Here is a 26,051-nt window from a genome sequence, read left to right as displayed (position 1 = left end):
CCGTTGCTCAACCTGTGCCGGAAAACATCGAACTGAGGAATGCGAGCCGATGGGAGAACCGGCCATCAAATGTGCCAACTGCGGAGGCGAACATCACGCGACCAACAAAGCGTGTCCACAGCGAGCTGAATTCATCAAAGTCAGAAAAGCAGCGATGGAGAAAAAGCAACCAAAGCAGAAACAGATGCCACCGAAAGTACTGGATATGTTCTTCCCACCGTTGAATCCGATACCACCTCTTTCCACTCCTCCACCGCCTCCCCTTGGTGGACAACAACAGTTTCCTCCAGGATTCCGTAGCTATGCTGATGCAGTAAACCAGCCCCCCACTGGTAATCAGCTCTACTCAATGGAACAGCTCGCCTTCCTATTTACGGAGTTGGACAAGCAAACTCGTGCCTGTCGTACTGCGCAGGAACAAGTATCAGTAATGATGCTTTTTTATTACCGTCACGGGCAGCTCGTCAATAAGACTCCTTAATTGGAACGCCCAATCTTTGGGTCCCAAGAAACTGGAATTCGCCGAATTCCTCAATACCGAAAACATCGATGTTGCAGTAGTCACCGAAACACACCTGAAGCCAAACACCAGCTTTAGTCTTCCGGATCATGTCATCGTACGTATGGATCGTACCTCTTCTGGGGGAGGGGGTGTGGCCATACTCATCAAAAGAGGAATTCGGTACAAGCTACTGCCTGCTTTCAAACTACGTTTGCTGGAAACCATCGGGATCGAAATGGAAACAACGAGAGGACCCATTGTCATCATTGCAGTCTACTGTCCGATGCAATCCAGCACACGGAATGGTACGGCTGCAATGCTGAAAAACGATTTGTCATTGGTCACCCGACGGAATGGCAAATTTATTATCGGCGGAGATTTCAACGCTAGGCACGAAAGATGGGGAAATGGAAGGCGGAACCGGAACGGGCTCGTCCTCGCTGACCATCAAGAAGCTGGGCAGTACAACATCCTTGCCCCGGACTGCCCAACGAGATTGTCCAAATCGGGAGTCCATTCCGTTTTGGACATATTCCTCAGTAACATCGTCATCGACAGCCCTCCGGTCACCATCAATGACCTCTCATCCGACCACTATCCGGTGGTACTGACTCTGGACTCTCCAGCATCGACAGTGCCGATACAACATCGCCGGAACTACCATCGTGTCGACTGGCCACGATATCAACAAATCACCGACCAACTCATCGACGTCGATCTTCCACTTGGTACCCCGGTGGAAATCGACGCAGCACTATCAAACATCCATCAAGCTATCGTGGTCGCTCGGGACAGGACGGTTTCGGCGGAACATCATCAGGTGAGTACCTCTCTCCAAATAGATAATAATACCAAATATATCATCCGTCTCCGGAATATCTTCCGGAGACAATTTCAACGAACTGGCGATCGTGCCAAGAAAATAGCTTACCAAAATCTGACTAGGGTTATCAAGGAAAGATTGACTGATTTACGGAATAAAGTATTCCAGCAAAAGCTAAGGCAAATTCCGCCTCATTCTAAGCCCTTCTGGTCAATGACGAAGGTGCTTAAGAATAAAAAACGACCTATCCCTCCACTGGTTCCGCCTGAGGGCGCAGATGAAGGGATACTTATAACACCTTTAGAGAAAGTGAATGAACTGGGGCGGCAGTTCGTGTGTTCCCACAATTTGGGACTTAACATAGTTAGTCCACATGAACGGGCCGTAGCCGACAGCGTAGCCGAAATTGATGGATCGGACAGTTTAGTACCTGAGGATATGAGAGTTACTGCCGATGAGCTGATAGCTTTTATGAAGAAATCAAAAAATATGAAGGCCCCCGGTTTCGACAATACCTTTAACATCGAGCTGAAGCATCTGAGCACTCGCTCATTTGCTTTTCTAGCTAAAATATTTAACCGGTGCTGGGAGCTTGGCTACTTCCCTTCAATGTGGAAGTTAGCTAAAGTTATCCCAGTACTGAAACCGGGAAAAGATCCTTCTTTTTCCAAGAGCTATCGACCCATCAGCTTACTCTCTGCCCTGTCTAAGCTGTTCGAAAAATCCATCCAAAGCCGAATTCTCGCATCCGCCGATCAACATGGTGTCTTCCTGGAGGAACAGTTTGGGTTCCGGAAAGGAAGATCTACCATTCATCAACTCACAAGAGTTACCAACATCATTCGACGGAACAAGTCAGTATCCAAATCGACAGCAATGGCGATCTTGGATATCGAGAAAGCGTTCGACAATGTGTGGCACGATGGCCTGTTGTACAAGCTTCATCGATACAATTTTCCGATGTATCTGATTAAGATCATCAAAAGTTATCTTTCAAATAGAGCTTTCCAGGTTTCTCTGCATAATGTTCAATCGGACAAATTTTCCATCCCTGCAGGTGTGCCCCAAGGAAGTATCCTGGGTCCCATCCTGTATAACATTTTCACATCAGACATCCCACCTCTTCCGGGGGGTGGTGTCTTGTCACAGTTTGCTGACGATACGGCCATCCTTTATGATGGACGAGTAGTCAGTATTCTGAAGAACAAATTGCAGAGGGGTCTGGATGCTCTAAATGAATATTTCACCAACTGGAAAATTGTAATCAATGCGGCGAAAACTCAGGTCATCCTGTTTCCGCATTCGAGATCGACTAGACTTGTTCCGTCTGACGAATGCAGAATTCGGTTCGGTGGCGCTGACGTGCAGTGGTCCGACGAAGTGGTCTATCTAGGACTAACGTATGACAGACATCTGATCTTCAGGTCACATGTTGAAAAAATAATCACCAAATGTAACATACTCATCAGGTCTCTGTACCCGTTGATATGTAGAACATCTAAACTGTGCCTGAAGAACCAGATGGCTGTCTACAAACAAATCATCTACCCCGCAATCGAATATGCAGTCCCCGTTTGGCGGGGTTGTGCACGGACGCACAGACTGCGGCTCCAGAGAGCTCAAAACAAAATCCTTAAAATGATCCTGAATCTGCCCCCTTGGACGAGAACCAGTGAAGTGCATGAGCTAGCTTCCCTTGATACCCTAGAACAACGATTCGAACATCAAAATATAAAATTTGGAGAGAGGTGCTCTGCCTCAGAAATAGCAATAATTCAAAATTTGAATGTTTTAGGTTAAGATAGATTAAGTAGGTAGGAGTATTTTAATAATTCAAACAAACAAAATCAAAATTTTGAAATGTAAACCAATCCAAGATAAACTGAATAACAACATTAAAAACTTAAGATAGGGAAACAAAGATGAAAGGACTATGAACCGAAACACTTGTAATGTAAACCATTGATGTAAAACGCAAATTCATGATCAATAAACATACAATTTAGTCAAAAAAAAGTCGCAGCTTCAGTTCAATTCAAGCAAGTAAACGAATCACATCGCAAGCAAATAGAAAACGTGACTCAAGTAATCAAAGCGAGCGCAAAAGTTTCAAAGTAACTGTTAATAGAGTGAAAGTACAAAGAATAATTAAATTCAAGTGTAAAATCATAAAACAAGACTTTTGAGAATTTTTGCCTCATCAGTGGTGAAATTAAGTGAGCATTGAAAATGTCGGCAATCGGTATTGATCTGGGCACCACGTACTCTTGCGTGGGAGTGTTCCAGCATGGCAAGGTGGAAATTATTGCAAACGACCAAGGCAATCGAACAACTCCCAGCTACGTGGCCTTTTCTGACTCGGAGCGGTTGATTGGTGATGCTGCAAAGAACCAGGTTGCGATGAACCCCCGAAACACGGTGTTTGATGCAAAACGACTGATTGGCCGTAAATTCGACGATCCAAAAATTCAAGCCGATATCAAACACTGGCCATTCACGGTAGTCAACGATGGCAGCAAACCAAAGATCGAAATTGAGTTCAAAGGCGAAAGGAAACGCTTTGCTCCGGAAGAAATCAGTTCAATGGTGCTGACTAAGATGAAGGAAACGGCCGAAGCTTACCTGGGTAAAAGTGTGCGGAATGCGGTCATCACAGTACCAGCGTATTTCAACGATTCGCAAAGACAAGCAACAAAAGATGCGGGAGCGATCGCCGGTTTGAACGTCATGAGAATCATCAATGAACCGACGGCAGCTGCATTGGCCTACGGTTTAGACAAGAATCTGAAAGGAGAACGAAATGTTTTGATTTTCGACCTGGGTGGTAGTACATTTGATGTGTCCATCCTGACTATCGATGAAGGTTCGCTGTTTGAAGTGCGATCTACTGCCGGTGATACTCATCTGGGAGGAGAGGACTTCGATAATCGAATGGTTTCACACTTCATCGAAGAATTCAAACGTAAATTCAAAAAAGATCTTTCGGCAAATCCACGTGCATTGCGGCGTTTGAGGACGGCGTGCGAACGAGCTAAACGTACATTGTCATCGAGCACTGAGGCTACAATCGAAATCGATGCCTTGTATGATGGAATCGATTACTACACGAAAATATCCCGAGCACGATTTGAGGAATTGTGCTCTGATTTGTTCCGATCGACACTACAACCAGTCGAACGAGCTCTGTCAGATGCCAAGATGGACAAAAGTTCAATCCACGACATTGTTCTGGTTGGAGGTTCAACTCGCATTCCAAAGGTCCAGTCGTTACTGCAGAACTTCTTCTGTGGAAAATCATTGAATCTATCCATCAATCCGGATGAAGCTGTGGCATACGGTGCTTCGATTCAGGCTGCCATTCTCAACGGTGACAAGGATGAGAAAATCCAGGATGTCCTACTAGTTGATGTCGCTCCACTCTCGTTGGGAATTGGAGGAGGTGTGATGACTAAACTAATTGAACGCAACAGTCGCATTCCATGCAAGCAAACGCAGACATTCTCGACATACGCGGATAACCAACCCGGAGTTTCGATTCAGGTGTATGAAGGAGAACGAGCAATGACCAAAGACAACAATCGCCTAGGACTGTTTGATTTGTCAGGAATTCCACCAGCTCCCAGAGGTGTTCCACAAATTGAAGTCACATTCGATTTGGATGCCAACGGAATTCTGAACGTGTCAGCGAAGGAAATGAGTAGTGGCAAGGTGAAAAACATCACGATCAAGAATGACAAAGGTCGTCTCAGTCAGGCAGATATCGATCGAATGGTGTCGGAAGCTGAAAAGTTCCGCGAGGAAGATGAAAAACAGCGAGAACGAGTTGCCGCAAGAAATCAGCTCGAAGGTTATTGCTTCCAGCTGAAACAATCGTTGGATTCGGCTGGTGAAAAATTAAGTGAAGCTGACAAAAGCACCGTTCGAGACAAATGCGATGAAACGCTTCGATGGCTTGATGGAAATACGATGGCCGAGAAGGACGAGTTTGAGCACAAAATGCAGGAGTTGAGCCGAGTTTGTAGTCTTATCATGACACGATTGCATCAGGGTGCTGCCGGTGCTGGTCCAGTGCCACCCAACTGTGGACAGCAGGCTGGTGGATTTGGTGGACGAACGGGACCCACAGTCGAGGAAGTTGATTAAATCGTTTTAGATTGTTGATCATTATTGTTACGTTTTAGATTAGTTCCAAACAAGGCTGATAGTTTAAGGAATGATTGAGTCGTGTGATGAAATGTATGAATTCCTTCTTGTACAGAAAAAAGCTAAAATAAATTATATTGAACAAGTAATGTAAATATAATTTTTTACGAATTGCTTCCGAAAACTCCAATGTGGTAGATATTTATCATCAATCTTGTTTACGTCCGTATCGACCATTCGACGAACACATACTTTCGAACGAATATAAACAGGCTATTCTTGTTTTAACTTAAATGTGTACGAACGCGATTCCTGTGCAAAAGAAGGATCGGCATCGCAGGTAGTTTTTAGGAAGATTCCAAACATAAAAAAATGATTTGTGCATAAAAAAAATTAGAGAAATTCATCCAAAATGTGTACAAAATCCATACAACATGTACATTTGCTCAACTTTTGATTAACAGGACTATTTCACATCTTCACATTACATTTGGTGATATTTCTATTTGGGCTAAAGCGAATCTGTGTCCAATTCTGTTGATTGTAAGTTGATAATTCAGAAAAATAATGGAGAGATACGTTTCAAACCGTTTGTTTGAAGTTAGTTTCGAACCTATTTTCAACGTTGTTGACCTGAAAATCGAGTCAGTTTCGAACCTGGTTTTTATCACCCTTATTCTGAATAACGACGTATTGATTTTTCTATATCAGGTTTGCTCAAACCCCCGTTGCTAAATGCGAATCGAACACAGTTTCGTGAAAAGTATTTATTTGATGAAACTATCCTGGGTCAGTTTCAGTTTTCTCAAGCGAAAACGACATAAATGTTTAATTAAAAAAAAAAACAAATTTATCATTCGATTACCAATCTCCTTCACATTTGAAAGGAAAGCTGTTAGAAATCAGTTAAACTGTTTTCAATGTATTCGAACGGCCGATTGGCAACATTGAACTGACGAATCCAATTCAATCCATTTCGTCTATTCGCCTGTAAACGAGAATGGGACTCTTCATTCCTACGAATGTTCGAATACACGTATCGTTCGAAACATAACTCTGTTCCGAGTCGGAAGTTCAGTGTATATGGTACTGGTCTTATAAACCAGTTATCGCACGCTCGAACCCTGATCTGCAGCTAAGAATACGACTGTGAGGTCTAAAGTTGTGTCTTACTCGAAGAAACGTTTACTAAGGAATGAACAGAATTTGTCTTAAACTTCATATTGTCAATTAATCAACTGCTACTGCGATTTGTTCTTTCATCACCCCCTCTCAGTTGATATTCCGTAATCCGATCTTCTGTCGCAACTCTTTAAACAATGGAGCAGCAAGTGGCTTGGTTAGAATATCCGCTTCCTGTAGTTGGGATTGAATGTATAACAGTTTAACTTTTCCATCTGCTACTGCGTTGCGAATGAAGTGAAATTTAACGTCTATATGTTTTACTCTTTTAGTCTCTTCTTTCTTTGCCATTGCGATAGCGCCCTGGTTATCCTCGAATACTGGAACAGGGTATAGATTTTGTGCTTCACACATATCAGTCATCAATCCGCTCATCCAGATTATATCACTGATACAGCTACTCATTGCTACGTACTCTGCTTCTGTTGATGACATTGCTACAGTTGCTTGTTTCTTTGACGACCAAGCCACGGTACTGCCGAAAACTTTTAAAAGATAACCGGATACACATTTGCGGTCCAATTCATCACCTGCATAATCAGCATCAACGAAGCTTTCAATTGGAGTCTTGTGGGAATTAGCCTTGTACACCAGTTGATAACTCTTTGTTCCTTGAAGATATCTGAGTACTCTTTTTGCTTGTTGCCAATGTTCAGGTCCAGATTTATCTTGAAAACGTGATAGATAGCCAACGATATAGCACAGATCCGGTCTGGTTCCCATCATAATATACATTAAACTGCCTATCAGCTCTCTGTATGGATATTGACATTCTCCATTTCCTCTGGGCAGCTGAAGTCTAACTTCAGCTGGTGTTGTGCACGCCTTGCAATCTTGCATTTCGAATCTTTGGAGCATTTTTTCGATAAGTCCAGATTGGGAAAGCTGCATGATGCCAGTTGTTCGATTTGTTACCACTTTGATGCCTAAGAAGTGATGCAGTTCACCCATATCAGCCATGTCAAACTCATTCTGGAACATTTTCTTGATCGACTCTACTGTCGTCCGTGTTTTTGCCACAATCAGCAAATCATCCACGTATACAATGATGTAAACAGTCTCCGTTTTTTGTTTACGCACATAGAGACAGTAGTCGTGACATGAACGTATGAAGTCTTGATTTTGCAGAAAACTATTGAAACGGTTGTTCCAACACCTTGGCGATTGCTTCAGTCCGTATAAGGAACGCTTCAATAAACACACTTCGTTTGGTTTCGATTTAACGCCCTCCGGTACATGCATGTACACCTTCGCTGTTACCATTCCGTTCAAAAAAGCCGTACGAACATCCATTTGGTGTACCTCGTAATTATGCATATTTGCTACTGCTAGAATTGCTCGAATGGTGGTTAACTTGGCGACTGGTGCGAAAGTTTCCTGGTAGTCTATGTGCTTTCTCTGCATGAATCCCTTAGCGACCAAGCGAGCCTTGTAGCGAACTGGTTTGTTATCAGCATCAGTCTTCACAGTAAATACCCACTTGCATGAAACAGGAACAACAGATGCAGGTCTCCTAACTATCGTCCAGGTTTGGTTATCATTTAACGCACGAAGTTCTTCGTCAATAGCCTGGTACCACAGCGCCGCATCTGGATGACGATCAATGTCCTCATATTTTGTCGGAATCTGGGAGAAATTATCTACAGCAGTATTTGCGCTATACGAAGAAATAAAATCACGCAACCAACCTGGTTTCTTTCACTCCCTACCACTGGTCCTCGGGGTTGTTTCATCCAGGAAAGAACCTTTACCTACCGCATGTGGTGGGAGTGCCGGCGATTCTGATTGGATGCCTTCTTCTTCCTCCCCCTCTTGCTCCGATACAACATCTTGTATGGAAACAACCGAATTGTGATCGGGAGCAACTTCAATTTTAACCACATTCTCATCTCGTATCCCTGCCAAAACTCCCTCTAACTTTTTTGGCTTGGGAATCACTAAAGAAATAGTCGGTTCTTTCTCACCCAACTGTGTCGCTGGCACTGCCTTGAATGGAAATTCAGATTCATTGCATCTTACATCACGAGCTACGAATTGCTTCTTCTTCTCAGGATCCCACAAACGGTATCCACATGGTGCGTATCCAAGTAGTATGCACCTTTTACCTGTTGGATCAAGTTTACCACGTTTTTGCTTCGGTATCCACGAGAACGCCAAGCTTCCAAAAACTCTGAATTTTCCTACATTAGGTTTTTCGCCATGCCACATTTCAGCTGGTGTTTTATTCACTTTCAGTGCTTCTGTTGGGCTTCGGTTAGTAACATATACAGTATTGTACAGCGCTTCACCCCAGAGGTACTTAGGAACTCCTGATTCGACCAATAACGCTCGCATCTTCTCGGTAATAGTGCGATTAAATCGTTCAGCAACTCCGTTATGCTGAGGCGTATAACCGACCGTTGACTCTACTTGGATACCATGTTGTTTGTAGTAGTCTAACTGATGCTTGCTGAAGTATTCACGCCCAAGATCACATCGCAAGCTTGCTATCTGTAGTCCGAATTTTGCAGTAGCCATTGCTTGATAATTCGAACACTTGATCCTTAGATTTCATAAGGTAAACAACTGCGAAATGCGTGAAGTCGTCCAAAAACGTAACAAAATATTGATAACCTTCTATCGTAGCTGGTGTAATTTTCCCACAAACGTCTGTATGAACTCTCTCCAGCGGTCTACTTGTTGGCGGTCTCGAGCTGTTGAATGGTAACCGTATAAGTTTTGCTTCAGCACAGGTTCCACAAAACATTTCGTCTTTCTTTAGTTTATCCATTCCACTGACCATTTCCGATCGTTGTAGTTTTTGGAGATTTCTATAGCTCAAATGACCATACCGCTTGTGCCACAATTCTTGCTTGCATATTTCTTCACCTGTTACCAAGGCCGTGTCCACGTTTTCCACCTCTAGCGTTATGTAGTATAAATTATCTTTCTTCAAAGCTTCTCCTATAACCTCATTATTTTTGATCAAAATGGCTCGATCTTTTTCAAAATTGATTTTAACTCCAACGTTCATTAGCGCCCCCAAGGATAGTAGATTGAATTTTAGATTTGGGACGAACAAAACTTTGCTTATAGCCAACAATACCTGGCCACTTTGAATTGTTACTTTACCCTTGATAAGGCCTTGCTTCACACCTTCCATGCTTCCGTTATCCATTGCACATTCTATTGTAATAGGTGCAGCAAGCATCTCGATGCGTCGGAAAATACTAATTTTTTTTTCATAAATACGTTTATTTCATAGGCAATATACATAAGTTTTTCTTCGCCGTGGCATCCACAATACATAGTAGTTTAAACCTAATACATTTCGAATATCATATTAGTATGTTGGTACTCATTAGTTAATCTAAACACTGTTTTTATCAAGCGAGTTGCTATTTTAAATTACATTAAATAAAATACATTTATTTTGTACATGATCTTATAACTATTTCAGGATTGTTTGTATCAGTTCACCACTTATATTCAATATCCTATAGTTGGCTATTGGTTGAACTCATGGAAGAGAAAACAGTCTAACATAAAATAAAATTTAAATTGGAACTCCAATGGATTTAATGAAATGATAAAGAAGTTTCATGTATGGAAGGTCACGACAAGCAAGAATGTCGCGAACTGGGACATTGGATAGTCTACCTTGGGTACGCAAGGAATTTATTAGTTGAGATCTGACATCACGAAACTCCACGCATGTCCAAACAACATGGTCAATATCGCGGTAACCTTCGCCGCAAGCACAATGATTAGTCTCGGAAAGTCCAATTCGAAGGAGATGTGCATCTAACGTGTAGTGATTGGACATGAGTCTGGACATCACACGAATGAAATCTCTACTCACATCCAGTCCCCTGAACCATGCCTTTGTCGATATTTTAGGAATAATTGAGTGCATCCACCGACCCAGATCATCTTTATCCCAAGAAGCTTGCCAGCTGGCAAGTGTTCTTTGGCGAGACGCGCTATAGAATTCGTTGAAAGCAATCGGTCTCTCATAAATTTCACCCTCAATAGCACCACGTTTGGCTAAAATATCGGCTCTTTCATTGCCTGGAATGGAGCAATGAGCCGGAACCCAAACTATTGTGATTAGATAATTATTATTCAATATGTCGTTCAGACACTGTTTTATTTTACCCTAGAAAAACGGTTCATTTTTGCCAGCAGCGTTTGAGCGAATGGCTTCAATTGCACTCAGACTATCTGTGAAGAGGAAATAATGGTTTGGAGATAATGTGACGATTACATTCAAGCTATAATGAACTGCTGCTAACTCTGCTATATAAACAGATGCAGGTTCTTGAAGCTTGAATGAGGCCGAAACATTATTGTTGAACATACCAAACCCTGTCGCTTCTTCCATTCGCGATCCGTCCGTGTAAAACATTTTCTCAGAGTTAATATGCCTGAACTTACTTGAAAATATTTTTGGGATTTCCATAGAGCGTAGGTGGTCCGGGATTCCACGCACTTCGCGCTGCATGGATGTGTCGAAAAATAAAGTTGAGTCAGGTACATTTAGGAGGCTGACACGGATAGGAATATATCTTGAAGGGTTGATTTCCTGTGACATATGGTTAAAATATACTGTCATGAATTTTGTTTGAGATCGAAGCTCGACTAGTCGTTCGAAATTATTAATTACCATGGGATTCAGCACATCACATCTTATTAGCAGGCGTGATGAAAGCTCCCAAAATCGATCTTTTAATGGAAGAACTCCCGCCAGAACTTCAAGACTCATTGTATGTGTCGAATGCATGCAGCCTAAAGCAATTCGCAAACAACGGTACTGAATTCGCTCAAGTTTGATAATATGAGAATTTGCAGCGGAACGAAAACAAACGCATCCATATTCCATCACTGAAAGTATCGTTGTCTGATACAATTTTATTAGATCTTGCGGATGAGCACCCCACCAAGACCCTGTTATTGTTCGAAGAAAATTTACTCTTTGTTGGCATTTCGTTATCAGATACCTAATGTGTCCTCCCCACGTGCATTTGGAATCGAACCACACCCCGAGGTATTTGAAAGTCAAAACCTGTTCGATTATTCTTCCCATCATATGAAGCTGAAGTTGCGCGGGATCATGCTTTTTTGAAAAGACGACCAGCTCTGTTTTCTCCGCAGAGAATTCGATACCAAGATGAACAGCCCAAACGGACAATTTATCTAAGGTATCTTGCAATGGTTTTTGCAGATCAATAGCTTTGGATCCAGTAACTGAAACCACGCCATCATCTGCCAATTGTCTTAGTGTACATGGGGTTACTAGACAGCTGTCAATGTCATTCACGTAAAAATTATAGAGGAGCGGACTGAGGCATGAGCCTTGCGGGAGACCCATGTAGCTAATTCTGATTGTTGCCAAATCGCCATGTGAAAAATGCATGCGTTTCTCTGACAAAAGGTTGTGCAAATAATTATTTATAACCGCTGGGAGTACATGTTGGTGGAGCTTGTCTGAAAGAACATCAATGGAAACTGAATCAAATGCTCCTTTAATGTCTAAAAATACAGATGCCATTTGTTGCTTTTGAGCGAAGGCAATTTGGATGTCAGACGAAAGTAATGCAAGGCAATCATTCGTCCCTTTATTTCTACGGAAGCCAAACTGAGTATCTGACAACAAACCGTTCGTCTCGACCCAAGTGTCGAGACGTCGTAGAATAATTTTTTCGAACAATTTTCTGATGCAGGACAACATCGCAATGGGTCTATATGAGTTGTGATTGGAAGCTGGTTTCCCCGGCTTTTGAATGGCGATAACTTTCACTTGTCTCCAGTCAGGTGGAACAATATTTTGCTCAAGAAACTTGTTGAACAATTCCAACAAACGTCTTTTTGCGAGGTCGGGCAGATTCTTCACCAAGTTGAATTTAATTCTGTCCAATCCAGGAGCGTTATTGTTACAAGACATGAGTGCTATGGAAAATTCCATCATTGAAAAGGGGCTATCAATGGAATCATCATTTGAAGAAGACTCCCTAACAATGCTATGCGTAGGAACGGAATCTGGACAAACTTTCCTCGCAAAATCAAATATCCATCGATTCGAGTACTCCTCACTCTCATTTCCTACGTTACGATTCCTCATTCGTCTGGCCGTATTCCAAAGAGTGCTCATTGAGGTTTCTCTTGACAAACCTTCCACAAAATGTCTCCAATAGCTGCATTTCTTAACCCGAAGTATGTTCTTGTACTTGGTTTCTAAAACCAAGAATTTTTCAAAATTCTGAGGAGTTCCTCCTCCTCGTTTTAAAAACGTCTTGAAAGCATTTTGTTTCGCGTGTTTAGCATCTGAGCACTCTTTGTCCCACCAAGGATTTGGAGGTCTTCTGTTAGACGATGGACCAAGAAATCGTTTGGTTTGGGCTTGTTCTGCGGCCTCCAGAATCGAACAAACGAGGAAGTCATATTCTTCAAGTGGGGGAAGCTCTTCCATTGAAGTTAAGACACTTGAAATATTACTTTGGTATTTAATCCAGTCAATATTTTTTGTCAAATCATATGGAATATTAACTGAATTAGCAATGCCTTTGTTACTCCTAATTGAGATGATGATTGGTAAATGATCGCTACCATGTAAATCAGGAAATACTTTCCAGGTGCAATCTAGTCGAATTGAAGTCGAACAAAGAGATAAATCTAATGCACTTGGACGTGCAGGAGGTCTTGGGATCCGTGTCATGCTACCCATATTTAGTACCGTCATGCTAAAATTGTCGCAAATATTATATATTAGAGATGATCTGCTATCATTGTAAACGGAACCCCACATCATTCCGTGCGAATTGAAATCTCCTAAAATCAAACGTGGAGCAGGAAGGGCTTCGATAATTTCATTAAGCTGTCGTTGTCCAACTTGAGCTCTTGGAGGAATATATACCGAAGCAATGCAAATGTCCTTTCCTTTAATGTTTATTTGACAAGCAACAACTTCTATACTAGAAGTCGAAGGAATGTTTAATCTATAAAAGGAATAACATTTCTTAATTCCTAAAAGCACTCCACCATACGGGGAGTCTCTGTCGAGACGTATAATGTTAAAGTCATTAAAATTTAAGGCTATGTTTGATGTAAGCCATGTTTCGCACAAAGCAAATACATCACATTTTTGACTATGCAACAAAACTTTAAATGAATCAAGTTTTGGCATGATGCTTCGACAATTCCACTGCAGGACAGTGATTGAATCATTTGCGGCGGATGATAAATTATCCATCAAATGATACAAAACCTGAAAGAGCTGGCCATTGAGCTGATAACTGTTTCAAAAAAGTTCTAGCTATTGGAAGGAATGCTGTTATGATGGTCTTTAGAGGTTCAGAAATATTGAATGCAGCGAAAATCCATTCTACAATTTCCGAAAATTTCAGTAATCCTGTTGGTGAATGTGAAATGGAGCCCACTGGATTATTGTCTTTTCTTGAGCTAGTTCCTAGATTGGTTTGTGAATTTGACAAACCAGGAGGCACAGTTTTTGGTTTTAAATTTGGCTTTTTAGCTTTAACACGGGGATCTTTTTTTGAAGGTATAATTTTAGGTGTCTTTTTTGGTATTTTGTGGTTTGTTAATCTCCTCTTAACAGACCCTTGAGGAGTGACAAACGAGGTATCTTCACTATTTCCGTCAGAGTCAGATTCCTCTGGCTCCGCAAGATTTGAAAAACCGTTTTCGGTTTCCAAAGGGGAGACATGTATGACCGTTTTGAGCATTTCTGCATATGTGCGCTTAGACCGTGCTTTTAAAGAAAGCTTCATTTTGTCTTTACGCAGCTTAAATGCAGCGCACACTGAAAGATCATCATGAGGGCTTTCCCCACAATAAACACATTTTTCAACATCTTTATCGCAAAGATTATCCTTATGAGGCCCTTGACATTTGATACATTTGGACTTATTACTACAGTAAGTAGCTGTATGTCCGAATTTTTTACAGTTCGTGCAATTCATAACATGCGGTACGAAAAGCCGAACAGGAAGACGAATTTTATCGATATAGACATGGCTAGGCAATGCAGATCCGGCAAATGTTACGCGAAACGAATCTGAGGGACGATAAGACTTTTTTCCATCGACAATAGATGCTGAGTACAATTGTTTGCACTCGAGTATCTTAACTCCCTCAAGCATGGAGTTTTTAAAACGGCCAACTCCATTTTTAAGTAAATCATCTGCTGTCAGACTTGCTTCAGTCACAACACCGTCAATTTCTACCTCCTTCGATGGAATGTAAACTCGATATTCAATAGCAAATAATTTACAGGTTACAATATCGTTTGCCTGTTTCAAGTCGTTAACTACAACTCGAATTTTATCTCTATTAACCTTACAGATTTCTTTAACTTCAGAGAAATGTGATGTCAAATCCTTTGTAATTTGCATCAAGTTTAAAATCTTTTCTTTTTTTCGAAGATAGACTATCCATGGCCCAGTGGTACCCTGTGGATAATGTTTAGCCCTCGGAGTATTTAAACTTTTACTAGTATCCGGAATCGGATTCGGATGATCTTCCATGAGATCATCCATTACATTAAATTTTTTTTGTAAATTAATAATACCAAAATAAAAACTTATGTTTAGTAAAATTTCAGATATAAGAAATAAAAAATAAATTAAATTAAATCTACCTTGTAGCTGATGTCTCTGTTCCTTTATCGTGAAGAACGACGTGAAGCTCTTCCAACGATTTCCAATTGGCAGTCTTTTGCTGTTTCCAATTGGCAGTCTTCTGTCGTTTACTGCTATCTCAGTTGCTCTGCCGTCGTTGTGAACACCACTGCACTTGCTGTACCTGACCCCAGGTACAGTGCTTTTGCTCTTGGTGGCGATCAAATGCGATGCTTGCAGTGTAGCACCTCGCGATATATGCCGTCTCTTTTGATCCTACGCAGCGTACAAATTCTGGTACCTGGTAGATCAGCACTGGGTTGCTTTAGCACCTCTGTGCCTTTGCACCCCTTCGTCTTCGCACCTTTATGCGATGGCACCTCTGTGACTCGTCACTTCTATGCTCTCGCACCTCTGTGTCTCTACACCTCTGTGCGTATGAACGGGATGGCCTTCGTTGCTAGCTTTCCAGTCGGGAAACGCCCCGAATATTGCGTTTGCTATGGGCAGTTTAACTACCTGAAGCTTAGAATTGTCTCGGTAGCAGCCGTTAACTCACGAGCCAGTACAATCGAAACACAACCTCTTCGCTTGAATGGTTTTTACTGAATGGAAAATACTAATGTCGTTAGCCATATGCCGACTGGCGCCGGAGTCTAGAATCCACACGACCTTCTTCTTTTCGCTTGAACAAAATGATTCTTTCACAGTTCCGACTAACGCAATTTCATGGTCCCTTGGAACTTCCACCGCTAGTGTCGCATTTGGTCTTGGGCAAGTTGACCGTTTGTGACCATATTCTCCACAACCATAACACTTTCCAGCAAATTTCGTTTTCCGCTCACGAAAAACTTTTTTATGATTTCCAGTTTTCACTGCTAATACAGTTCCATCAGATCGATTTAAGACTCCACCGCTTGAATCTCGTCCATGTCGTTTTTGCTCTTCAGCTAGCAAACGACTCTTCACTATGGCTAGGGTAAGCTGATTTTCTTCCAGGTTTTCGATTGCCGTGGTTACAACGTCATATGATGCCGGCAGCGAAATGAAAAGCTGGCTCACCTGGTCTAATTCCGTCAGTTTTGCCCCTGCGTCCTTCAACTGTCTCACAAGTTCATCGAAGTTACGAAAATGATCCTTGAGAGCGTCTCCTTCTTCCATCCGTAGCATTGCAAGCGAACGACGGATATAGGTTTGAGCTGCAAATCCTTTCTTAGCAAACGTAGCCTCCAAGGACTGCCACATCGCTTTGGTAGTAGTTTTATCCCGCACATATTCCAAGTGACTATCTGCAATGAACGAAACCAGCAAAGCCTTTGCTTTTTCGTCCATTTCCTTAAACGCTTTTTTCGTCGCTTCAGTAGCCGTTTCTGCCGGAGCATCTGTTTCCAGAATTTCCCGTATTCCATGAGCCGACATTTGAGTTTCGACTCGGAACTTCCATGTATCGAATCCATCTCCAGCGAATTGAACGATCCCAGCTTTCTTCGCGCTACTTGCCATCGTTCGTGTCCTACAGGTTCTTGATACAGTAAACAGCTATTTGGCCTGATCTTCAACACCTTGTCGTATTCTTACGGTTCAGCCTGACTGGGCCCACAACCTAAAGTTGTGTCTTACTCGAAGAAACGTTTATTAAGGAATGAACAGAATTTGTCTTAAACTTCATATTGTCAATTAATCAACTGCTACTGCGATTTGTTCTTTCATCAAGGTCTGTTGAAACAGAAGGCTAAATTCCACAAAAGAAATGAAATACCAAGGGTTTCCAATGCTTTCAGAATTTTGAAAGCTGAATTCTGATTGATTTACAACAGGAAAGCATTCAGGTTGCGGATATAAAGCAATAAGAATTTTCGGTGTTCATAGTAGGCCATTTTACTGTCATTATTAATGCTTACCGGTTACTGAGGATGATACATGAAATTTCCGAAGTCAAATTTATTTTGATACAAAATATCTTAGAATTAGTGTCAACTTGAAAAAGAATTTTATGGAACAAATGGATTCTTGTAATTTTTTGGAAAAAATTAAGTTTTTGGATTTCCTAAATCGATTTTTTTTTATTCCAAAGGTTACCTCGCAAATGCGATGATTTTCAAGCGATCACGAAATGTTCTGAATATCAATGTTGATGAAGAAAGCATAGTATATATGAGGAATTGCCCGTTTACAATATTGAGAATACATCGGACGACAAAATCAGGACGCATGGAACATAATGAAACTCCAAAAAGTTACAGTTAAAAATGTACGTTTTGATTACAATGTAAAGCCAAGGACACTGTCAACATTTCTCGGTTAATTTTTCAAAAGGTCGTATAAGCAAGTGACAGTTTCTCTTTGTTTATTTTCTGTTCTATAATTTACCAAGCCGTTTCCACGTTTATCACTCAACTCTTTGCATGAAATGATACCCGAAACTTTCGACCTTCAAACAGAATAGTGATATCAAAGAAAATCTTTTTAATCATATCACAATAATCGAAAGAGAGAGTGATTAAAGAGAAATTGTCACTTGGTTATACGCCCTTTTGAAAAATTAACCGAGATTTCGGATTGAATGTTTTGAATTGTTGCCAACATTACGGATGAGAAGTCGTCGCTCTGGTTACAAGCACTGTAAATAGAACGAATCGAAATTTTCCGTTGAAAAAGTCGCCCAATCTATTAGTGCTTGGCCATTGAAAAAACGAATACTAGATCGTTGAAAAAATCTTTTGGAGCGCAACGAGTTGTTTTGTGTGGAGATTTCACATGCATGCTTGATCCATGTGATTTGTCATTCCGAGCCACGTGTTTAATTGGGTATCAAAATCATTGCTTAAAAATTACCGGATGGCGGAATGCAAATGACTGTTTTAACTGACCCAGGGTAGTTTCATCAAACAGACACTTTTCACGAAACTGTGTTGGGTCCGCACTCAGCAACGGGGATTTGAGCAAACCTGGTTCGAAACTGTCTCGATTTTCAGTTCAACAACGTTGAAACTAGGTTCGAAACTGACTTTAATCCCTTAACGCTCAAGGGAAATATGTTTTCCCTCTAAAAAAATCGTTATAGATTCTTCAATTACAATTAAATCGACGTTTTTTTATTGAATAATAATGAAAACTTATTTCCAAGGCGACAAATGTGTTTCTGAACGAATAATTAAAAAGATCTATTAATCTTGAATGCACTAAACAAGTTTTTGCAAAATGACGTAAAAAAAATAGAACACATGATAAATGTGTTATGTGCAACGTCCACAAGTACATGAAATCGTTTCGTTGAATGCCATAACTAAATATTCATTTTACTATTCTGATAATTAAAGCAATTAAAGCAATAAAAAAATTACGATATAATAAACCCAACTCTTCTTTTATTTATTTCTAAGAATCACAGGGAAAAATATTTCCCATGAAATTATACGAAACTTATTTCAATGGGACTGACATGCGGGTACTTTGCACTCTGTGAATCATGAAATTTTGTTAACCAAGCTGAGCAAACTAGGATGTACGATCAGATTTTGTCAATGGCTCCGAACATATCTCGTTAACCGTAAAGTTGTCGTACAAATTGGAAATACTATATCTGAACCATTAGCAAGTGCCTCAGGAGTTCCTCAAGGAAGTACTCTAGGACCACTTCTTTTTTCGTTGTTTGTGAACGATGCTGTATTTGTCTTAAGACATGGTGGTAAATTATTTTTTGCTGACGATTTGAAAATATTCCTCGTTATTCGCAAAGAAGCTGATTGCCGTGAGTGGCAACGTCTTGTTAATATGTTTTACGAATGGTGTGTAAGAAACTAAATGGATCTCTGTCTGGCACTCAACTGCAACGCGTTGATCACGTCAAAGATCTAGATGTTATTCTGTATGAAAAACTAACGTACACCCGCCATCTTTCAGCAACGATTGACAAAGCAAACCGTTTACTTGGATTCATATTTAAAATCTCGAGTGAATTTCGTGACTCACTTTGTTTAAAATCGCTATATTGCTCATTGGTTCGTTCACAGCTGGAATTTGCGAATGTTGTTTGGTGTCCATACAACGCTATATGGATTCAAAGGATAGAAGCTGTGCAATGTAAATTCGTGCGTTATGCTTTACGGGAACTACTTCACTTTTTATCACTACAAAGACATTGATTTAATGCAACTACTCAAGTAACTATTGTTAATGTATAATTACACTAATCCTACATACTTTAAAGTAATGTGAATTAAATTTGCATTCAAAATGTAACTGAGCATTATTTTACAACAACCTTCCGCCGTGCTATATATCAACATTGGGAGCAACGAAACTTTAATAATAATTATAATAATCCTATAAGAGTATAATAATCGCCCTTTTCAGCTTTATAATAGTATTGCAAAAACATGTGTAACTCCGCTGCATTTTATCAATTTCTTTACGCGAATTTATAAAGCTGAAATAATATTGAGTTATAATACGTCGTGGGAAAAACATTATTGATATGATATGTTCAATATGATGCCATGCGATGGCGTAGCTGTACTGAAGACCGTTTTCACTCTAAGCTGACACAGTCTGCATTATTAACTTAGGAGAAAATTAAAGCAGTATTGGCAATATAGTTCATTATTTTTTACATTTCTCGTCGAAATGCAGAATCGGTATGTAAATGTGAAGGAAACAATTTATTTAGGGGGCGCGTATGATCTAACACTTTTGTAAAATCATACTTTTATCTTTGCACTTTGTTATAAATAAACATCTCAAGGATGCTTTGTCTAATTTTCAAATCAATCGAAGCAGAACCGACGACACGACCAGACACTCCGAAGAAAAATCGGAATAAAAAGTGTTCGTGAGCGATTTACCACCAGTTACCATAAATATAGCGACCCCTTGAAAATGACAAAAACTAACTATTCGAGCAACACTGTTTAAGTTGCTATGAACTAGTTACCAAGGAGCACCAGAATAAATAAACAAACAGTTTGAAACAGTTGTGGAATAATTCCACATTTCATGGTTATTAAAAATCCTACAAAAAACAGCAAAAAATAACAATAATTCATTCGAGGGCTGAATTGTATATAAAGTTTGTCAAACGCCGATGCTTGGTGAGTGTAAATGATATTCTAATTCGTATAAATGAATTTCTGATCGCTTTGTATTTTTAGTTCAATCTCGAAAAAAGTTCTCTGGAACCAAATACTTAGGAAGCAAAGCTAAAAACTTTAAATGAGTTGATTGAAAAGTCCCGATTGAGTACGCAAATGCTAAAAGTTCTTGGGACATATTTACTTTTAGAGAGTTATTTCATGGAAGAAAGCGTCCTGAAAGCGATAATTTTGTACAGCATTGAAACGGGCAGCAATGCTCCAGTATGTTAGATGATGTATTTTTCATTATTCGGAAGTGCATTCGACGTGGAACGCAATCGCTAGACGGAGTGTGTGCTGTTGTTAATAACGCTGTTAGTTGCTTGGAACTAGACTTCATAAATGTTTTGAAATCACCTCTGAAATCTGGTTACCCTACCGGTTACATAGATAGCCCAATCGGCACTTCAAAGTTCAATCCAGCAAGGGCGATTACAAACTAGTGACGTTGAACAGGCACGTGCAAATTTTTTTTAAAACTCGTTTGCATCCGTGGGTTGACCAATTTATCAATCACAATCACAACCTCGCTGAGGAAGAGTTGGCATCTTATGAAGCTGGGGAAACATTTATACAATTCCTTATAGTGCAAGTCGACGCCTTATTAATGGCATTCAAAACTGCCCTCACACCAAGAAATTATGATGGATTATGATTATTCGGTTAGTATCATTACTAGTGAAGTTACAAGTCGCCTGGAGCGAGATATCAAAAAATCTACATTCAATCGGCTTGGTGGACTAGTTTTAGTTTTTTTGCTTAGTTAAATGAATATATTCCCCCTGAAGATAACACACGAGAAGTTTTTTATTGCCTTAAACAACCAAAATCAAATTTTTAGTAGTGAATAATTTGCGTTGCCGGTACGGTACGCCACTACGAATTACATTTTCGTTATGAGACAAGTACTCCAAAAGTGTCGAGAATACAACGGGCCATTGACTTCAAAGCGGCATACGACACAATCGCTATGGCAGATTATGCAGCTATGGCAGATCTCTGAAAGAATAAATTTAATACCTGCCAGCGGGCCAACTGCACTCAGTGGTTTCGTTTTAAGTGAGAATCTCTTGTTTTTGTTTACATTTCTTTTGTGGTTACCAAGGCTACTGGTAACTGTTTTTCAAAATCAATAATTTACCAGCTTGTGTTGCCAGTTCCAACATTTTTCCAAGCGATTCAATTTTGACATTACCAGTTACTGAGGGGTAGTCGATTTACGATACAGTTTTAAAAGCGAGTGGCAGGTCGTGTCGTCGGCAGAACTATTGGGCCTTAGCGCCAAGCTCTTGTCTCTTCGCAGAATGAGATAAGGAAAGAAAAGGCTCATAACTTCCAGAGTTCTGTTCCAATAGGCCTAAAAATTTGACAAAATATTCTTGAAATGTTTTACTATTAGTAAATACAAAGAAAAAATAAATTATTGTTAGAAAGCGTTAGACCCTACCCGCCCCTTAACATTAATAGATTAAATATTACTTAATTATCGATCGATTGATATTACGACATCCCTGAGTAGAATGAATATTCAACAGTTCAGCTTTTCAAAACTCGTCAACAGATAAAAAAAATTAACGAACAAAGTGTAGTTTGACACCCTAGCTCTTATTTCTTCATAGACTAGCATCCCTATTATGTATTTCGATCGAATACGAAATTTAGCATTTTGTGTTTCAATCGAGTCTAAGTTTTTCATACAAAAGTATCACTCGATCGAATTACAAAATGCAATTTCTTCTTTTGATTGCAATAATCTGATTCGAACGGAATACAAAATATACGCCCTTATTCTGAATAACGGCGTATTGGTTTTTCGATCGAATATGGTTCGGTCGAATCCTAGTTACGAATGAAATACGATCAGAACGTCGTTATTCAGAATGAGGGGGATAATTAACTAACTATTCTAAAACGAATTTTTGAGAACAAATTTTGTTTGGAATAAACTCTTTTCGACTATAAAAATCGAAATCTACTAAACTAACTTGCCAACTAGTTGACTTTCATTCGTCTGAAGATATCTACCAAATTGGAGTTTTCGGAAGCAATTCGTAAAAATCATATTTACATTTCTTATTCAATATAATTATATTTTATCTTTTTCTTCTGTACAAGAAAGAACTCATACATTTCATCACACGACTCAATCATTCTTTAAACTATCAGCCTTGTTTGGAACTAATCTAAAACGTAACAATAATGATCAACAATCTAAAACGATTTAATCAACTTCCTCGACTGTGGGTCCCGTTCGTCCACCAAATCCACCAGCCTGCTGTACACAGTTGGGTGGCACTGGACCAGCACCGGCAGCACCCTGATGCAATCGTGTCATGATGGGACTACAAACTCGGCTCAACTCCTGCATTTTGTGCTCAAACTCGTCCTTCTCGGCCATCGTATTTCCATCAAGCCATCGAAGCGTTTCATCGCATTTGTCTCGAACGGTGCTTTTGTCAGCTTCACTTAATTTTTCACCAGCCGAATCCAACGATTGTTTCAGCTGGAAGCAATAACCTTCGAGCTGATTTCTTGCGGCAACTCGTTCTCGCTGTTTTTCATCTTCCTCGCGGAACTTTTCAGCTTCCGACACCATTCGATCGATATCTGCCTGACTGAGACGACCTTTGTCATTCTTGATCGTGATGTTTTTCACCTTGCCACTACTCATTTCCTTCGCTGACACGTTCAGAATTCCGTTGGCATCCAAATCGAATGTGACTTCAATTTGTGGAACACCTCTGGGAGCTGGTGGAATTCCTGACAAATCAAACAATCCTAGACGATTGTTGTCTTTGGTCATTGCTCGTTCTCCTTCATACACCTGAATCGAAACTCCGGGTTGGTTATCCGCGTATGTCGAGAATGTCTGCGTTTGCTTGCATGGAATGCGACTGTTGCGTTCAATTAGTTTAGTCATCACACCTCCTGCCGTTTCAATTCCCAACGAGAGTGGAGCGACATCAACTAGTAGGACATCCTGGATTTTCTCATCCTTGTCACCGTTGAGAATGGCAGCCTGAATCGAAGCACCGTATGATACAGCTTCATCCGGATTGATGGATAGATTCAATGATTTTCCACAGAAGAAGTTCTGCAGTAACGACTGGACCTTCGGAATGCGAGTTGAACCTCCAACCAGAACAATGTCGTGGATTGAACTTTTGTCCATCTTGGCATCTGACAGAGCTCGTTCGACTGGTTGTAGTGTTGATCGGAACAAATCAGAGCACAATTCCTCGAATCGTGCTCGCGATATCTTCGTGTAGTAATCGATTCCATCATACAAGGCATCGATTTCGATTGTAGCCTCAGTGCTCGATGACAATGTACGTTTAGCTCGTTCGCACGCCGTCCTCAAACGCCGCAGTGCACGTGGATTTGCCGAAAGATCTTTTTTGAATTTACGTTTGAATTCTTCGATGAAGTGTGAAACCATTCGATTATCGAAGTCCTCTCCTCCCAGATGAGTATCACCGGCAGTAGATCGCACTTCAAACAGCGAACCTTCATCAATAGTCAGGATGGACACATCAAATGTACCACCACCCAGGTCGAAAATCAAAACATTTCGTTCTCCTTTCAGATTCTTGTCTAAACCGTAGGCCAATGCAGCTGCCGTCGGTTCATTGATGATTCTCATGACGTTCAAACCGGCGATTGCTCCCGCATCTTTTGTTGCTTGTCTTTGCGAATCGTTGAAATACGCTGGTACTGTGATGACCGCATTCCGCACACTTTTACCCAGGTAAGCTTCGGCCGTTTCCTTCATCTTCGTCAGCACCATTGAACTGATTTCTTCCGGTGCAAAGCGTTTCCTTTCGCCTTTGAACTCAATTTCGATCTTTGGTTTGCTGCCATCGTTGACTACCATGAATGGCTAGTGTTTGATATCGGCTTGAATTTTTGGATCGTCGAATTTACGGCCAATCAGTCGTTTTGCATCAAACACCGTGTTTCGTGGGTTCATCGCAACCTGGTTCTTTGCAGCATCACCAATCAACCGCTCCGAGTCACAAAAGGCCACATAGCTGGGAGTTGTTCGATTGCCTTGGTCGTTTGCAATAATTTCCACCTTGCCATGCTGGAACACTCCCACGCAAGAGTACGTGGTGCCCAGATCAATACCGATTGCGGACATTTTCAATGCTCACTTAATTTCACCACTGATGAAGCAAAAATTCTCAAAAGTCTTGTTTGATGATTTTACACTTGAATTTAATTATTCTTTGTACTTTCACTCTATTAACAGTTGCTTTGAAACTTTTGCGCTCGCTTTGAATACTTGAGTAACGTTTTCTATTAGGTTTTTTACCATCACTGCTAACCTCAATCGGATGAACACTTTTGACAGTCCAGCAGTACTGTTTGTAAACAGAAATTTCTTTTGTTTGTTTATTGACAAATTGGATCAGACCATTTACGGTCCGTATCGCCTAAATAAAGTTTTAAAACAGTTGTTCACGATTGAATACGGTTCGTTTTTGATATTTATTAAATAAAAGTGACTAGTTGCAAAGTGTAAAGATGATTGTTTTAGATGTGCTCTTCGATTTTTGTTTAAGCTTGTTTGTAAACAGTACCGCTGAACTGTCAAGGATGAATACTTGTTCATTTGTGTCGTCACGATAAAAAACCTAATTTGCTTGCGATGTGATTCGTTTACTTGCTTGAATTGAACTGAAGCTGCGAACGCGACTCGACAAAATATATATGAAAAGCGAGCACTTCTAGAAAATTCGAGTTATTTCGGTGACGTTCATAGCTTCGCTCCCATATCACAAGCGAAGAGAGTGGAGTAGTCGCGAGAAGGTTCGGTACAGTTGAACTTGAATGTGTATGGTTCAAATTTAGATTGTTAACATTGGGATAAATTTTGCTGCACAAAACTCAAAACCGGATCCTAATGAACAGTAAAAATCATATACATTGATTTCACCGTTTGTAAAATAAAATCGTGTTTCAATTCAATGCATTAACATATTGTTTTATAACAAAAGCTAGTCAGTAGCGCTTGAATGAAATTCAATTATTGGAAATAAGTAGTTGAATCATTTTTCAAATGTAGAATAGTTTCTTAATCAAACTCAAATTTATTCAAAGATTTTGCAATCGGTTTAGATTATGTCTAAATTAACTATTATGTTCTAGCGACTCTTTCAAATTAGCTTAGTTTGGCAGAAGCACCTAAGCGATTTAGTTTATATGACTGTTCTCGAAGTTTATTCAGATAGAAAAAATACGCATAGCTTCTATCAAGTTATGACAATCCTGAGTCTGAAGTACACATAAATCTTGTGGACCGTACTAATCCATGGTTCACTGTAGCTATAAATACCATATTGGTGAGAGAGTGTTTGGTTTTCTCCAACTGTTGTTCTCTCGCACGTTCTAGAGTTTCCTCATTTTTCCAAACTATTTGTTTATGTTTATTACGTGGATAATTTATGAGTAGCGAATCATTTACGTGAAGTGCAAAAATATCTTCCTTTGAATTTCGTTTCCAATAAGATTTTAATCCAACAACAATGCATAGACCTTGTTAGCAGAGATGCCAGGTCTGCAGATTTGTCTGTAAATCTGCAGATTTGGGGTATAGTGCTGCAGACATTTTTTGTTGTGCATACTTTTACAGACTTTTGAAATTCTCGCAG

The 26,051-nt window shown here is 40.3% G+C and overlaps 2 protein-coding genes across 2 annotated transcripts; one reads left to right on the top strand and one right to left on the bottom strand.

Moving 5' to 3' along the window:
- Positions 1-3,517: 3,517 nt before the first annotated feature.
- Positions 3,518-5,584, top strand: LOC131434861 (heat shock protein 70 A1-like). The gene has a single exon (XM_058602080.1). The coding sequence runs from the start codon at positions 3,555-3,557 to the stop codon at positions 5,466-5,468; it is 1,914 nt and encodes a 637-aa protein (XP_058458063.1). The 5' UTR covers positions 3,518-3,554; the 3' UTR covers positions 5,469-5,584.
- Positions 5,585-22,510: 16,926 nt separating this feature from the next.
- Positions 22,511-24,398, bottom strand: LOC131434856 (heat shock protein 70 B2-like). The gene has a single exon (XM_058602066.1). The coding sequence runs from the start codon at positions 24,269-24,271 to the stop codon at positions 22,619-22,621; it is 1,653 nt and encodes a 550-aa protein (XP_058458049.1). The 5' UTR covers positions 24,272-24,398; the 3' UTR covers positions 22,511-22,618.
- Between the last annotated feature and the right edge of the window lie 1,653 nt (positions 24,399-26,051).

Source organism: Malaya genurostris, chromosome 1 (assembly GCF_030247185.1).
Source record: "Malaya genurostris strain Urasoe2022 chromosome 1, Malgen_1.1, whole genome shotgun sequence".
Lineage (NCBI taxonomy): Eukaryota > Metazoa > Arthropoda > Insecta > Diptera > Culicidae > Malaya > Malaya genurostris.
The sequence above is the reverse complement of the archived record's forward strand: the minus strand, read 5'-3'. Positions and strand labels throughout refer to the sequence as shown.

What these genes read in the sequence shown, in the direction of transcription:
- LOC131434861 (XM_058602080.1), top strand. Translation starts at nt 3,555, where the DNA reads ATGTCGGCAATCGGTATTGATCTGGGCACCACGTACTCTTGCGTGGGA.
- LOC131434856 (XM_058602066.1), bottom strand. Translation starts at nt 24,271, where the DNA reads ATGGTAGTCAACGATGGCAGCAAACCAAAGATCGAAATTGAGTTCAAA.